At 56.1% G+C, this 16271-nt stretch overlaps 1 protein-coding gene and 1 pseudogene across 1 annotated transcript; both read left to right on the top strand.

Moving 5' to 3' along the window:
• The first annotated feature begins 2403 nt into the window (after nucleotides 1–2403).
• Nucleotides 2404–9516, top strand: LOC111720294 (transient receptor potential cation channel subfamily V member 1). Its single transcript, XM_031957312.1, has 7 exons — nucleotides 2404–2467; nucleotides 5384–5814; nucleotides 6427–6697; nucleotides 6927–6987; nucleotides 7237–7630; nucleotides 8485–8664; nucleotides 8771–9516. Exons 1-7 carry the CDS (start codon nucleotides 2404–2406, stop codon nucleotides 9311–9313), a joined length of 1944 nt encoding a protein of 647 aa, XP_031813172.1. The 3' UTR covers nucleotides 9314–9516.
• On the top strand, nucleotides 9472–15089 carry LOC116422153 (annotated as a pseudogene).
• The last annotated feature ends 1182 nt before the right edge of the window (nucleotides 15090–16271 follow it).

Below are 16271 nucleotides of genomic sequence, written 5' to 3'. Positions count from 1 at the left end.
TACAACACTGTGTGGTTCAGAAATGGTGAGGGATCACCATTTTAATATAAAAGCTGGAGAGATCTCTAGAAGCAAAGCAAAGTTTATTATACATTCTCAAGAGAGGGGCGTCCTACCCATCAAGCAGACAATGCCAGGAAGGAAGCCCCGTTGGGGGCAGGGTCAACACTTTTAATCCCTAGAGCAAATACCCCCTTATTGGCTGAGGATCTTACATTCTAAATGCGGGAACTACCCAAGAAATTGAACTTGACCATTAAGTACACAGTTGCCTATATTTGACTGAAATAGGGAGGATAACAAGGGGACTTAAGTATGCCCTTGACTCAATGCTTAAAGTCCTTCAGGTCTTCACTCAAACTCTGAAGTAGATGAAGCCTTACTCGATTTTCACAACTGTCTTGAAAGATCTCACCTCATGTCGTTCCGTCCCCCCTCTTATTTGTACACTGAGATCTCTTCAAATTCTTGTAACAGAGCTTCACATTCTCTATCGAATTCCTCATCCCCTTCTGGCTCCTGTTGGTCCTCTTGGACTGGCTCCCATCCTTTTAACACCTTTTAACACCATCAATCTAACAGAGCCTTCAGCTTTCTCTTCCAACCTGATCATTCTAGATAATGAGTTTCGGATTATTCTGGTTATCAATCGGATCAAACAAGGTATGCAGGTAGGGAGTAATAACACGACTGAGAGTTATGAGGCCAAACCAAAGGAGTTGCTCCCACCAGCTTCCCCCAAACCAGGTCGTGTGGGACAGTGGGAAGCAGCGCATGGCCAAAGTGAGCCCAGTGTTTGAAACTCCCTCTGCTCTTGTGGCTCCACATGGGGACAGTGTGGGGGGCTGGGGGAGCCCCGTGTCTCTCCTTGTGGATCGGGGGCCAAAATGAGCTCAAGTGCAGAGGGCTGAGCCCCGCTTGGCTGCGTCTCGGCTCCAGGGCCCAGCCGAGGGCACAATCCCTTGTCCATCTTGCACCCACCTCCCTCCCTTTGGGGTGGCTGGCGGCCTTTTCACCTTGAAGAACGTCCCCTCGGCTCGCGGCCTCGGACGCCAGGTGTGCCCTCCACGAGGGTGTCTGATGACGTGCTGAGAACATGGGGCCGAAGAGCCAGGCCGAAGAGCAAGCGCCGGACCTCGACTGGCTCTGCCGGTGTTGAGGAGAAAGATGGCCCAGCAAGATTAGGGTCCTTCCCTGTTGGAATCTTTACAAAGTGTTAAGGCATTAGAATTGATAGAGACAATAATTATCTAATTTGGCGTGGTTCAATATGATTGATTTGATCTTAGAAGGAGATATTTTGGGCCAGAACTTGAAACAAGGTACTAAGTACAACTGATAGAAATGATGCTTATGTTCACACCTTTAGAGAGCTCATAAGTATCTAAGTACTCAATGGAGTTCACAAGTTTGGGAGAGTTCAGGGTTTAGAAAGAGATATCCGAATTCACACCTCCCTTAAGCCCTGCCTCCAGAAGGAGGAGTTAACCTTTGGGAGATCATATATATAGAGGAAGTTCTTAGAGCTTGAAAGAGTTACTTGGGAACATTGGGATCAGAGAGGAGCACTCTGGGAGGAAGTCCACAAGCCCTATCTCTGAGGCAAGAGAGATTCATTGCATCTTCCACCTTGGTGCTGGCTGGAGGCTGAAGAAAGCAGAGGCAAAGGTCAAAGCTGCAAGAAAGTGGAAACGCAGTAGAGAAGTGAGTTATTGCTGGTATGAAGTATAAGGCTAAAGACGGAATTTTTGGTTACCGGATGGAGATGAGTGGAGTTTGCCATTGAAATAAAGTGTTGCTTGGTAGGTATTTTTAGAAAATGGGTTTTTCGGGGTAGAATAAGCAGGAGCGAAGAATAAGAATATTACATTTTACGGTTTCGAGGTTGCGGTGGTGGCCATTTGCCGTTTCGTTGGGGTGATGGTTTTGGTGCGCGTTGGGGAAAGTGGGGTGGTGGTGGGGTGGGGTAGTTAAGTTTGCGCGGGCGGGGGCGGTGGGCTGGCGAAAGCGGGGTGGTGCAGGTGGTGTGAGATGCTGTGGTGGTGGTTGGGGAATGGAGGGGTGGTGGTGGTGTGGTTGTTGCTGCGGTTTTTGGCATTTTGCGGTGAAATTTTGGCGGGGCTGGCTGGGGTGGTTGTGGTGGGCATGGTGTTGCTGCGGGTTTTGTGGTAAAGTTGTGATAATGGAGATTAAATGGATTGTGTTTTTCTTGCTTTTACTTTTTTGTGAAATGTTTTAGAGTTTTTGCGGGCGGCTGTGTGTGAAAATTTGGTGATGGGGTTTTGGCCATGATTAAGTGTGCGGTTGTGGGTGAAAGCAGTGATGGGCTGTGGGATGGGGAGGGCGGGGTTTTGCTGTGTGGGGGAGTGGTGGTGGGCGGTGCTTGCTGCTGGGCGTGGGAAGATGGTGGTGGTGGTGTTTGGGAGTGCGGGGAGGCAGATGGTGTTGGTGAACGGTTTTGGTATTGGTGAGCATTTTTGGCGGGAGTGGTATTGGTGTTTTGTGTTTTTGGTTTTGCTACGGATTTGTATAGCGGTGGCGATGGATTGTGGATTGTAAATTCTGGGATTTTTCTGTTTTTGCAGTGTTAGTGTTAGTGTTTTGTGTGGTGTTTTGTTTTGGCGTGTTGTTTAGTGTTTTGGTGGTGTTGTGATGGAATTTTGCGTTTTGTTTGCGGCCTGGGGCGAAGAGTTTTTGGTGAGGGAAGTTTTGTGTTTTCTGCTGGTGCTGGTGCTTGTGGATGGTGTGGGGAAGCGGGAGGGTGGGGGTTGGGGTGGTGGTGTGGCGCGGGGCGGTGTTGTGTAGAGTGATTTTCGGGGTGTGGCAAGAAATGCTGGAAGGCGTGAGGTGGTTTTTGTGTTATGGTGTTTCGGGTGGTGGTGAGTATTTTGGGCATTTTGGTGAAATAATAGGTTTTGGGCTGGAGTTGGTGGTGTAAAGAGCTGGGGTTTAACAGTTTTGTGGGGCATTTCGTGGGCGTGGCTGAGCTGGAATTGTATTTTTGGAGTGGTGGTGTTTCTTTGTTCTTGTGCTGTTTTTACGTGAGAGTGTGCATGGCTGTGCAGTGGGCTAGTGTTTTGTGAGGTAAGTGCAAGAGTGGTGATGTTGTGGGGTGGTTACATTTACGGGCTTTGGGAGAGTTGTGGAGCACGGTGTGATTTAGGGAGTTGTGATGGTGTTGTTGTTTTTGTTTTTTATTTGTTAAATGAGTAAGATAAGGGAAATGGTAAAATTTTTTGCTAGTGCGTGTGGGGGCATGTTTTCGTGCTGTGCTGTGCCTTGCTTAATTTCAGCCTGGGAGGGAGTGTGTTGACTTTGTGTTTCAGAGTGATTAAAAAGTTGGCCTTAAAGTGGAAAGTGAAGTACAGAGAGATGAGTAGAGTAGGAATAGAATGGGGTAGCGTTTTTGTGATGGGAGTGGGGCGGCCTTGCTTGGCAGCATGGAGTTTTTCTTGAGCTTTTTGTGTTATAAAGTTTTGGGAGTGTTTGTTGTGTTTTTGTGTGGTTGTGTTTTTGGAGCATTGCTATTTTTGCTTTTGGCCTTTTGGTGTTGTTTGAAGAGCTGTTTTATGTTTAGTTGGGAGTGGGGTTTGCTTGTGTTTTGTGTTTTTGTATAATAGTGTGGTGTTTTCTTTCTGGGCCATTTTGGGAGGGTGGTTTGTTTTTTTTTGTTGGCTGTGGGAGTTTTGTTTTTATGTTTTAGTTGTTGGGGTTGGATTTTGCTTTTTTCTGAAAGTGTGGTTGTTTTGTTTTTCTGTGTTGGTTTTGAGTGAGTTTGGATTTTGGGGTATTGCTGGGAGTAATGGGGTATTCCTTCTCGTGTTTGGGTTGGGAGTGTGGTGGTGGGGTATGTTTTTGGGGCGGGGTGTGGAAAGGGGTGGTGAGGGTGAGGGGCTGGCGTTGGGATGAAAGTGGGTTGCTTGGGGAATTTTGCATTTTTGTTTTGCATATTTTTCTGACATAGGGTTTTGTGTACGGAGTTTTATTGAGTTTTTGGCTGGTGGTAGTTGTTTTTCTTTATATTTTTGGAAATATGATTTTTTACTTTTTGGGGATTTTCTTGCTTTTACGACATGTTTTTTTTTTTGGTATTTAAGTGGGGGTTTGGGATTGGAAGGGGCTTGTGGGTGGTTGTTTTCTCTGGCTGTTTTAGACGCATTTACATTTTGTAGTTGTTTGTTTTCTTGTTTTTGTTAGTATTAGGGGTTTTTTTGCTAAAGAAAAGAAAGAAAATTTCAGGTTAGAGTTGTTTTTTGCTGGAGTTAGAGGTGGTTTTGGGTTGACTTTTGCCTAGATATTTTGGATTTTACGGTTTTGGCAGTTTTTCTTAGTTTGGTTTTGGATTTCACTACTTTGCTTTTGGGATTTCTTTGGTTTGCATTGGGAGGGAATCTATTTTCTTTTCTTGGGAGGGGTTTAGTGGTTTTGGTTTTCTGTTTTTCAGTAAAGTATCCCTTTGCTGCCTCTTTTTCTTCTCCCTGTTCTTTTCCCTATCCAATCAGTTGTGAAGTCTTGAGTCTTCTCTCAGCCTTCTCCCTCAGGTTCAAGCTTTCTGCCTACTCCCCTGTGACCAGTGGCCTGATAATGGGCGTACTCTTTTCTGCTCCTGCACTCCCCTTTTCTCTATTGTCTCTGGACTTCTTGCCACTCTTTCTGCTCGGTCACAAATGAATTGGCCTTGTTCGCCCCGGCCTGGCTGCTCCCAAGATCAGATGGAAATGCTCCAACGAGTGCTGAAAGCCTCCTGCGGTCCGCTGTCTCTGTCTCTCTTTCTGTTGAGCTGCCTGCACATGCTCGGTATTCCCATGAGTTTGTCCCTGTTTGTCTTTAAGGAACATTTGCTTATACCGAGGGGCCGAAAGGTGGAGGCCAGTGGCTGAGGAGACTCTTCTGCCCCTCCCTTTCCACACACTCTGGCCCCCTTACAATTTACCTGAGGGGAGCCCCCCTCCCCAACCTTAGGGGATAATGGGGGAGGGGAGGGAGACCAGCTGCCTCCCTCCCCCAGACAACACTAGAGACCAGACTCTCTTTCCAGCCAGGAGGACGGCCTTCAGTTTACTTCCAGAACTTTAGAGGTACAGATGGACATAAGGTAAAATTGCTCCCCCTCGGTCCCCTGGGGGTTTCTTTGTCCCGACTCCCCCAGTGACAATCCCGGATCCCCTTTGGGGCATGCGAAAGGGTGCATGGTATCTGCGCCCTTACAAGCTTCTCTTGACTCCCTGACGTTGGTGGAGGAAGCCCTTCTGGAGCAGAGACCTCAGCCCCCGTTTTCTCCTGGCCCTGGCCGCTCCCTTCCTTAGCCGAGGTTCCTGGGAGTAACCCAGCTTACACCCGGGGGTCCCCTCAACTGAGCCCTTCTGCCTGGGGTCCGGTGCAGGTGGAGCAGGACCAGGCTCCGCCCTGCTCTCCCCCCACACCCTAGAGCTGTCGGAGGCCACTCTGACGGTCACCTCCTGTGCCTCGCTTGGCTGGCCAGGAGGTCTGTCACATCTCCAGCAGGGCCGAGGGAGGCTCAGGCTGCTGCTGGGGCTCGCCTCTCCTGCAAGGATCCTGGGGGGTGGGGACCCTCGTGCCCCTGTTCCCAAGAAGCCCAGGCTCAGCCTGGGATGGGATAAGGGCCAGCTGGGAGAGAAGGAATTGGGGGGGGGGAACTCCCGGAGTCGGGAGCTGGGGGACAACGGACTCCCTTACAGACCAGAGATGATGCGCAAGCCCCCAGGCCCAGGAGACTGCCCAGAGGGCAAGGCCCCTGACCTAGACTCCCGCAGAGGCCGCACAAGTGGGGCAGGCCGCTCCCTGTCGCAGAGGGCCCCTCCCCACCTGCCCCTCCCCTGCCCAGGGCTCTCTGGCGCCCCTCCCACCGGTGTGTCCCAGTGTCTGAGGTTGGGCTGTGGCTCCTCCCAGGGGCAGGAGGCAGCAGGAGAGCCACGGGGCTGGGGGCCTCGGCAGGCAGGTTTGCTGCCGTCCTGAGTTCTGGGGAGCCAGGCTTGGCGCCCGCCCATCCCCAGGGGCCCGGGTTTGCTGTGAGTAAGAAACCACTGGCCAGGACGGTCCCGACTGAGGGGAATTGCCGGCAGGGCGGGAGGGAAGCTGGGACACCCAGACTGGGAATCAGCCTCTGGCCATGGGTCTGGGAGGGGGGTCGGGCCTCCAGGAGCCCTGGAGCTAAGCGGGCCCCCTGCAAGGTGGGGGTGGTAGCCTGAGGACATGGTCAAGGTCAAGGGCTTTGTGGGGCCAGGTTCGGGGAGCACCCCTCAGCTCCATCGCTGCCGGGGATCTGGAGGCCGGGAGGGGAGCAGCTGCAGGAGATTCCTCTCGGCACAACCTGAAGCTTAGAAGGACCAGGAGCCTGAGGAAGGGCCGGGGGCCAGAAGCCGCCCCCTCCAGGCCCAGCCTCCCTGCCTCATCCCCTGCTTACAGCCTGCCCTGGGGAGCAACCTGAAGGCAGAAGGCTCCCTCAGTGTGGCAGCCCAAGGGTCGGGTCCAGCAGAAGGGCCTGTCCAGTTGTGTGATTCCGGCATCTCCCCCACAGAGGAGGTTGTCAGAAGATGTGCTCTGATGAAGGCTCTGCTGAGGTCTCAGGACAAGAGTGAAAGCCGTGGAGGACATGAATATGTTCTAAGCTGCACTGACGTCTCCCCACCTCTGCCTAGCTGCTCAACCTTCCCCTACACTGACAAGTTCTACTGCGGTGTGAGTGGGCTGCCATCTGTGAAATGGATGGGGAGAAATGAACAGCAAAGCGCTTTGAGGCCAGAAAGGGCCAGGGATGCTGAGCTGAGGATGAAGTCAGTTCCCTTGGTTAAGCCCCGGTGGGGTCGCCCTGGCCCTGTGCCCTCTGTGGGCACAGGGAGGGCCAGGGAGGCCGGGCCCAGCCTCTGGGGAGTAGACGGGCTGGTCCCCTCCCTGTGGCTCCCCAGGACAGACAGCCTTGCACATCGCCATCGAGAGGGGCCCTCCGAAGTCATTGCCCAGCCGCTGGTGGAGTGGGGGGCCGACTGCTCGCCAGGGCCACGGGAAGCCAGTTCTTCCAACCCAACCCCATCACGGAGGATTGTTTTATTTTGGTACAATGTCCCCAAGGCCCGAGAAGGAGCAAGGGCAGGCACAAGAAATTAAGGGAGTTTACGCCCCTGCCCCTCCCCGTTAGGGCCAGGCCAGGGGCAGGACAAGGGCCACAGGGGTCGGGACGGGCACTGGGCGGGTGTAGGATCCCCCAAGGCCCTCCAGGACGGAATATTGCCTGGGAGCTGAGGCAGGGTCTGCCCTGGGGCTCAGGGCTGCTGGGGGCAAGTCCCTCACAGGCTGTCGGGGTCTCCCAGGGGAATACCCGCTGTCCCTGGCGGCCTGCACCTGCCAGCCAGACATGGTGAGGTTCCTGATGGCCCGGGCTGACTCCGACCTGGCGCGGACCCAGGACACTTTCGGGAACACGGTGCTCCATGCACTGGTGCTGAGGGCCCAGAACCAGCTGGTGATGGTCAAAATGTATCTCCTGGTGCTCGAGCTCAGCGAGGAGCGGCGGCTGAGGGACGGCACGGCCTCCATGAGCCATCTGGAGAAAGTCCGCAACCTCCAAGGCCTGACTCCCCTGCAGCTGGCGGCCAAGGAGGGCCAGCTCGAGGTACAGGCCCGATGGGCACAGGGAGGGCCGCCGACCAGCCAGTAGGGAACCAGGAACCTCCTGCCAGAGCCGGGGAGGGGTCTAGAGAGACACACTAGGCCCTGGGCAAAGGGAGCAAGACTAGCTCTGCCAGGGACCAGGCTGGTCCCAGGGGCAGAGACCAGGCTAGCCCAGAGGGTAGAGACAAGGCTAGCCCAGGGGCAGGGACTAGGCTAGCCCCTGGGGGCAGCCCTAGAGTCAGGGATGAGGCTAGCCCTGGAAGTTGGGAGCAGGCTAGCTCCTCAGAGACAGGGAGCAAAGCCTGTAGGCTGGAGGCAGAAAGGATGAGGGGTTGTGGGGGATATGGGGGGGCAGGGCTCATCTCTTGGGTCCAGTCAGCCTCAATGCAGAGTGTATCTGGGACTCTGCTGTGGGAATTTAAGAAAAGCCTTTGTGGGTCCTAGTAGCCCTGGCTGTGTCCCTCCCCTGGGCCTGGTGGGCCACCCTGTGCGAGGTCCACCCGAGCTCATCAGGCTCTATGAGCATTGCCGTGTGCCTGACACTGTGCCAAGGGCTACACACACTTTGTCTCCTTTGATCCTCATCATGTCCCTGAGGGAGGCTTATAGCCATCCTTGTTTTACAGATGGGGAAACCGAGGCAAACATTGAAAACAGACAGTCCAGGGCAGTTCTGGGAAGAAGGGAAGCTTGTCGGGAGTGGGGGTGGGGTGGGCTCTGGCTCTTGGCAATGACCTTTCCCTGCCTGTCTGCTCCCTCTGCCCCCCGTCCCCTTCTTTCCGCTCCTGGTCCCTTCCTCTCCCTGCCCCGTCCTCCTTCCCCCCACACCTCCCCTTGTTCTCCGCTCCCGGCCAGCTGTTCCAGTGCATCCTGACCCGAGAGCTCTCCCTGGGAGATTCGATGACCTACCTGGGCAGAAGGTTCTGTGAGTGGTCCTATGGGCCCATAAGCTGCTCCCTGTACGACCTTAGTGAATTGGACACCACGGAGCCCAATTCTGCCCTCAAGATGGTCGCGTTCCACCCCGACATGGAGGTGAGGGGGCCAGGGGTGGGGTGGGGCGGGGCCGCGGTGGGCCCCGGGAGCTCAGCAGGAGAGGGGGAGACAAAGGGCGGCCTTCCAGGCCCTTCTCTGCCTCCAGAAAGCCTCCGATCTGCTGGCAGTGGAGCCCCTGCGGAGTCTGCTGCAAGCCAAGTGGGCCTCCTTTGCGGGCGCCCTGTTCGCCGTCAGCACCGCCTGGTACCTCAGCTACATCGGGCTTTTCACGGCACTCACGGCCCAACGGCCGGGGATGGAGGGGAGCCAGGTGATCTTCCTCGTCCTGGGACCTTGGAGCCCTCCCCCACTGGCCCAGGGTCCCTCCCCCCTCCCCGGACCTGCTGGTACGGGGTCCTCCCCCCCACCCACAGAGATGCCCATCCAGACCCCGGCCCAAGGGACCGAGAGATTCCTGAGCTGCCGGGACAAGAGACCCCGAGGATGGGCTGGGAGCGTCCTGACCAGCCTGGGTCCCCGAGGGGTCAGACAGCGGCCTGACGTGGAGAATCCCCAGGCCAGGAGGGGGGCCTCAGGCTCCCTTGCTGGGGGCTTGTTCTGGGGGTCCAGAGACCTCCGGGAGACCCTCAGAAGCAAGACTGGTGGCCAAGGCAGGCGCATGGCCACATTTCAGGTTACAATGTTGTGAAGCTTCCGAGGAGCAGACAGAAGGTGGGCCCAGGACAGGCAGGACCAAGGCAGGGCTGGGGCAGGAGCGGGCCAGAGACGAGGGTCCCGAGAAAGGACGTCAGGCAGAGAAGACATGGGGGGGCCGGGCTGGGAGGAGGCCAGGTCTGCATCACCCCCATGGCTCCAAGCTTGCCAGCTCCTGTGTCTGCCCCCCAGGAGTCTCCTGGCCGAGCCCAAAGCATGAGTCCCTGGAGGATCTTGGGGCAGGTGTACGTCTTCCTGTCGGCCGTGGCAATGATAGTGAAGACGGTAAGTCTGGCAGGCGGGGACGAAGCGCTGGGCCTGGGGACTCTGGGTGGGCCTCCTGGAGAGGCTGATTCCCCCCAGACCCGGACCCGGCTCCAGCCTCCCCTGAGCAATTGGCCTCTGAGGCTGAGGCTCCACCCCCCCCATGGGCAGAGAGGGAGTCGGGCCCATTCTGCCCTTGTGGGCCCTTGCGGGCACAGGGTGGGCAGTGGGGGGGGACAGGGGGCGCCAGCACCCCGGGCTGACTTGGGAGGGGCCGGGACTCCCAGCCTGGGGGAGGGGCTGCCAAGGGCTGGATGCTGGGCTGCTTCCCAGGGCCTGGACATCAACTGGATGAGGCCGTTCCAGCTCAGGCCCTTCCTGCTGAAAAGCTATTTCATGTGTGCTCTGGTGTGAGGGTGAGCCCTTCCACATGGCCCTGGGGACAAGAGATCCCAGTGGTCCCAAGGGCCCCAGAGAGGGCAGGCTGCCGACCTGGGTGGGGCCTCTCTTAGAGGAAGGAGCTGGAGAAAGGAGGGGAGGGCCCTGGAGGGGGGGGGCAGGACCCCAAGCACTAGGCCCATGTCCAAGGAAGGAGGAGAAGGAGCTGGGGAGGGGATGTGAGAGGAAGACCAAGGGGAGAGGAGGGGAAGGAGCTCTCCAGAGGTCCTGGCCACCTGCAAGGCGGCTTGGCCGGCCCAGGCAAAGGCAGCTGGCTCTGCTCAGCCCTTGCAGGCTGCAGCCTGGTGCTCTGCTCTCTGGGGCTGTCCTGGGCCCGGGCGGACTGTGGCCGGCCGGCAGAGCCCGGCCCTGGTGCTGGGCCGGTCCAACTGCCCCCACTACCTTGGCTTCCAAGCCCACCGGGCATCTCAGCACGGTGTCCTGCAGAAGGTGAGCCCTGGGACTTCAGCCGGCCCTGGGCTGGGGCCGGCCTCCAGGGCCCTGCAAGAATAGCCCCGGCTCTGGGTCTCTCTCCTCCCCTCCTCCCCGCCCTGCCCTCCCCACACACAGGGTTGGAGGCCAGGGCATGGCTGGGGCCCCCCGGCCCAGCAAGCCCAGAAGGGCAAGGGAGAAGACGCTAATAACCCACAGAGACTTTGTTTGTTCCACTGTCTACGTTCCCCCCCACCTAGTTAACTTGGTTCCCCCTGGGGGACTCTTCAAAGAGCTGAGAGCCACCCTGGGTCAGTCAGGGCACTATTAGGCACCTTCTGTCCCGTGTCTCACTGCCCTCCGCCAATGGAGGGTCCCCTATTTCCCCAGATGATTCCATGATGGGCCAGATTCCCATTAGTGTATGTGGTTTCCCTAGTGGGTTTGCTTCTGGTGAGTAAAAAGCGCCAACCCCTTCCCAGGGTGACAGCCCCTCCAGCTGCACACTCCACCTCACCACACACACACACACTACACTCCACACACTACACTTACACACACACCTCTCTCACACACACCACACACACCCCACACCCTACACCCTACACACCTCAGTCACACACACCACACAAACACCACACTCACACACACCTCATCATCCTCACACACACACCACACACACACTCTCTGTCCCTTTCACACACACACTCATACACACACTCACAGAGACACACAAACACACACACTTACACACACACACTCTCTCCCTCACACACACACACACACAAGGGGCTCATTGTTCTAAACTATCTTTTACTTCTGTTCCAAAAGAGGGCCAACATGTTTTCTGTTGATGGTTGAAGCCTGGGGCCCGCTGCAGGACCACTGTCTGGTCCCATCTTTGGGGCCATTTCTGTGCTTGCAGTCAGTCAGTAAACATCAGGTGCCTCCCCATGATCCTTAGGACTATGCTAAAGCCATTGGGGTTCAGTGCAGTCCCTGCCGGAGGAGCCCAAAGTCCAATAGAGGGAGGAGTCACATACAAATAAAGATGGACAAAGCCGGCTTCCAAACCAGGATCATTAGGAAGTAATTCACCTGAGTGGGGGAGGGGAGGTTGATGAGATTCAGTGGATAATGACTGATAATAGTTAACATCCAGTTAATTTCTAGCACCACATGTGCCCGGCACCTCTGCTAACAGCTCCTGCAATGATCAGCTCAGGGGAGCCAGTGTTTAATAGATCAAAGATCTTGTGTTGGGGGTCAGTCAGAAGGAAGGAAGTGTAGCAGGGGCAGATGATGACGGTTTTGAAATGCCACATGGTGGTTTTGTATTTTTGTATTTGCTCCTGGAGGAGAAAGGAGGTCATTGAAGTTGTGTGTGTGTGTGTGTGTGTGTGTGTGTGTGTGTGAGGAAGAGATGAGTATAAACCTTAGAGAGAGATAGAGATAGAGACAAACCAGAGAGATGAGGAAACAAACTGAGATAGAGACAAAACTCTAGAGAGAGAGATAGAGATGAGACAAATCCAGAGAGACAGAAACAAACCCAGAGAGACAGATCTGTGCTATAAAAAAGTCACTAGGTGGTTGAGGGAGGATGGACTGACCCTGAGCACCTATTGCCATAGTCCAGGTGGAGGTGGTGGAGGTGATCTCCTCCAGGGTGGGGAAGCAACTTGAGGAAAGAAGGAGAGAATTGGCAGATGCCGCAAAGATGAGGTGTGTGAAATGCAAAGGTGAAATGAGCAAGAGGTGCTGGCAGTGGTGAAATCAACAGAGCTGTCACCACACTGACATTGACAAGATATAGAAATGATATTGATGAGAGAGTTGTGAAGTGAAAGGAGAAAGGATTCAGCGAAGGAAATGAGCAAGAAAGGGTCACAGAAATCGACAGAGATCTTACAAAGCTGGAATTGACAAGAAAATAGAGAGGTGATATTGATGAGAGATGCTGAGAGATGCAATTGAAGGCTTGCCAACATACGGACATAGGGATGAGAGAGTCCAGGTTGTGTGGCCTGGGGGGGCTGTGGGGGGGTTGCTGATAGAAAAGGAAGGTGGGAGAGGGTTGAGGGACAAAGATGACATCGGGTTGTGGATGTGATATTCTAGGAAAACCCTGACTGGCCCTTCCATGCTGATAGCGGGTTCTTCTGCACAGCCCTTCTCGGGCCCTGTCCGTCCGTGTCCGGGGCCCGACCACTGTCCCTACGATTCCGTGGGGAATGCATCGGGTCTCCTCTGCTGGACCCTTGGGGCTCGGGGACCTGTCCGGCCCGGAGCACCCTAGCTTTCCAGGCTTCCTCTTGTCCCTCATCATCTATGTGATTCTCACCTCCGTGCTTCTCCCCTCAACATGCTGATCGCCCCTCAAGGAGCGAGACTGCCACCGAGGTGTCCTCCAGAACGAGAAAATCTGGCAGGTGTGCAGGTACCGGGCCTGGCTTATTTTGGCAGCCCAGGAGCCCTGAGTGGGGCCGCCTCCCCGGCAGCAGTGAGTCTCTTGTCCCGGCCAGGCCGAGGTCTGCGACAGGGTGACCGCAGCATCTGGAGAGCTCCTGAGCATCGGGCAGAGCCCAATGGCCCCCAAGGTTTACGATGTGCAGCCTTATCGTGCCGGGAGGAAGAATGACCTTTCTTTGGCCATCTCCAGTTTAGCCTCTGGATAGTTGAGAATTGTTCTCCCCCTGTTATGAATAAGGGAGCGCAGAGCCCAACGGCAGAGGATTTCCTCAGCATCCCCTAAGTGGAGGCCGAGGGCCCTGGGGGCCTTCTAAGGTCTGGACATGGGCCCTGCCCTCAGGGAGCTCATTCTACAAGGACAAGGGAATCCAAGGCTGAGCATCGGGGAGCTGGGGATTTAGGAGGCCGGGGTCCGGGGGGAGAGCAGTTCGGGCCTGGAGGCCGGGAGATTGAATGTCCTCTCCAGGGAGTGGGATAATCTGCAAAGCCGGGGGGGATTTGGGGGGCAGGGGGGGCACCCTTCTCTAGGTGGGCTTGAATGAAAGGCAATGAGACGCCATTTATTTGGGCCTGAGAACCTGGCCTAAGAACCAGGCCCTGGAGCATTCTGCATGGGAGAAGGGGGCAATCTACTTGGCCGTTCTCAGGGATTCTGCCTGAGGCAGCTGGGTGGACTTTGGGGGTCCTGAGACCCAGAGATCCACGGCAGACTGTCCTGCTCAGGGGGATGCTAAGGAGGGATCTGCCCTGCCCCCTCCAGGACCCCAGGACCCCGATCTGTCCAAAGCCAGAGGGGCCGTGTCGGAAGCGGGGTTTCCTTGGGGCCGAGCCTCTCCCACAAGGAGCCGGCTTCCCCCCGGCAGGCCAGAGAAGTGTCCACCTGGGCACCACTCTCAGAGACCCAGGCTGGCAGGATCACAGCCCAGGGCCCCATCTTGGGCTCCTGGGCTCCCACCTCCTGGGCTCCTGGGTGCCTGGCTCCTGGGCTCCGACAAAGAGCTGAGGGGCCCCTTGCTGTTGACCCCAGAGAGCCATCACTATCCTGGACATGGAGAGGTGTCTGCCAATGGCCTGGCGCCAGAGGCTCCTGCGGAACAAGGTTCTCCGTGACCAGAAGGTGGGGCTGACCCCGAGCCAGGAAGACGACCTGAGGACATGCTTGCGGTAAGGTCTGGGGAGGCCTTGGCTGCCCACCCCCTCAGTGGCCCTGGAGGGAGGAGCCGCCAGGCCGGGGGAGGAGGGCTGTGGGCAAATCACTGCATTTGGGAGCCTTAGTGTTCTCATCTGTAAAATGGGCATGGTCCCTGCTCAGTCTTGAACCATGAGCCAGGGCCTAGGGAGGAAGCTGATGGCTGGAAAGGGTTTGGAAGCGGGTGGGCTGCCCTGCTGAGACTCCCGGCCATGGGCCCCACCTGGGCTCCCTCCACCCCCTTCCTTCCAACTTCCAATTCCTCCAGAGTGAATGAAGAAGACTGGGAAAAGGCAAATGTGGTTGCGAGGGGACAGTTCATGGGCATCCATGAGGACCCCAGCGTCTTTCCAGGTACTCAGACGGGTACTATCGCCGCTGCAGAGGGCACCCGGGCCAGCCTCAGGCCGGACGGCAGCAGACACGTGGGCCGTGCCACTCTCAGAGATGGTGCCCAGCTCCTGCTGCTCACAGATAGCTCGGGGATGAGGGAGGGCCAGCTGGCACCTTGCAGGAAGGGGGCATGGAGGGGAGGGGGCACAGAGGGGTGGCATGGAGGGGCGGGGACATTGCATGGAGGGCCAAGAATAGCCCATAAGGCCAATGTGAAGGCAGAGGGTGCGTAAAGGAATGAATTTCATTAAAAAAAATCCTAATATGCCGGAACTTGGCTGGGAGACACTGGCAAATACGGCTTTTTTTTGTAATTAAAATTAAAATTTGTTTTGTCCTAAGGTATGGAAAAATAAAAGTGACTTTGTGCCCAGGGTCCTGGTCCAGGAGTCAGAAGGGCCTGAGTTCAAATCTGGCTTCAAATCTAGCTGTGGGACTCTGAGAAACTCGTGTCCCTTCTGTCTGCCTCAGTTTCCCCATCTGTGAAATGGATTGTTTGAGAATCAAATCGGATAGTAATTGTAATGTGCTCAGTGCCTGACACAGGACAAGCACTAAATAAAAAGAAACCATGGTGAGGATAGCTATGGGCGTGTGTGTAATTTCCAGTCTTGTTCTGCCTGAACGCACCATCTTGGTAACTTGACTTGCTGCTCCCAGGCTGACCCGGAGGTAATGAAGGCCAACTGAGGCCAGACACTGGGAAGCGACAACGGGCCCCTGCCTCATGCTCTGGAGGCTTCACCCATGGACTCAAGAAGTCGAAGAGACAGGGGGTGGGGATGGCTGGGGCTGAAGCAGGTGGGAACCATGGATTGCCACCACAGGGTCAGGGATCCAAGAGAAAGAACCAGAGTGGCCGTGGGGGCAGTGGGGAATGAGACGAGCGGCCTGAGACCAAAGAACAGAGAAGGGGAGGGCGCAGGCCTGGTGCCGTGGGCAGAGATCCGAGCAATGGGGGGTGAGGGGCTTTGGGAGGATGGGGGGTCCAGAGCACGTCCACCCATCCGGGGCTCCAGGGGCAAGGAGACGGGGAGCCAAAGAAGTGCAGGCTCCAGGCTGCAGTGGCCATCCTGCCCGGAAAAGCGCTGCGTCTCCTCTCCAGCAGGGATGTCTTCTGCCAGCCTGCAAGTGTCCGAGGCTCACCCAGGAATCTCCCGGGGTCTATCGGGACGGAGCAGCAGGCCTGGAACGCTCCTCCAGGGCAGAGCCGTCCTCAAAGGCCCTGGGAGACTAATCGGTCTTTGGGAAACAGGGGGGAGCATGAAGCTGTAAAAGTCAATAGATCAGTGCTTGATAAACCCAAGAGCATGGGTTCCATTTCGCAAAGGCTTCTGGGAACACTGGAAAGCAGCAATTAGATTTAGAGCCAACATCCTTATAGCACCTCCTTCAAAGAGAAGATGCAAATGATCCTGTGGATTAAAAGGGTCACATTGTAAAAGTGGGGAGAAGATAAGGGATCAGGTGCCTGACCTCCAGGACCAGCAGAGGGAAGCCCAAAGGGGCGCGGGCACCAAGGTCAGTGGGGCAGCAGGGGAGGAGGGGGAGGGGGGAAGAGCTGCCCTCATCCCTCCCCCAGGCTCCTCGCCAGCTGTACCTCCCACCTCTAATCTGCCAATACACAACAAAATTTAGGCAACAGAGGCAGAGGCAGTCTGTGGTTGTAATCAGGGTCATGGATCATTCTGGGGCCAGTTCGAGATTGTGAGTAGGGTCAGGGGTCAGTCCATCGATGTGGCCAGGTAGGGCTCAGTCTGGTGTT

Source organism: Sarcophilus harrisii, chromosome 3 (assembly GCF_902635505.1).
Source record: "Sarcophilus harrisii chromosome 3, mSarHar1.11, whole genome shotgun sequence".
Classification (NCBI taxonomy): domain Eukaryota; kingdom Metazoa; phylum Chordata; class Mammalia; order Dasyuromorphia; family Dasyuridae; genus Sarcophilus; species Sarcophilus harrisii.
The sequence above is the reverse complement of the archived record's forward strand: the minus strand, read 5'-3'. Positions and strand labels throughout refer to the sequence as shown.

Bases quoted from the DNA above. Each gene is read 5' to 3' on its own strand.
- LOC111720294 (XM_031957312.1), top strand. From the start codon at position 2,404: ATGGTGGTGGTGGTGTTTGGGAGTGCGGGGAGGCAGATGGTGTTGGTG. The intron at 6,698-6,926 runs GTGTGAGTGGGC...GTGGCTCCCCAG, and splicing joins CACTGACAAGTTCTACTGCG to GACAGACAGCCTTGCACATC. The intron at 8,665-8,770 runs GTGAGGGGGCCA...CTCTGCCTCCAG, and splicing joins CGTTCCACCCCGACATGGAG to AAAGCCTCCGATCTGCTGGC.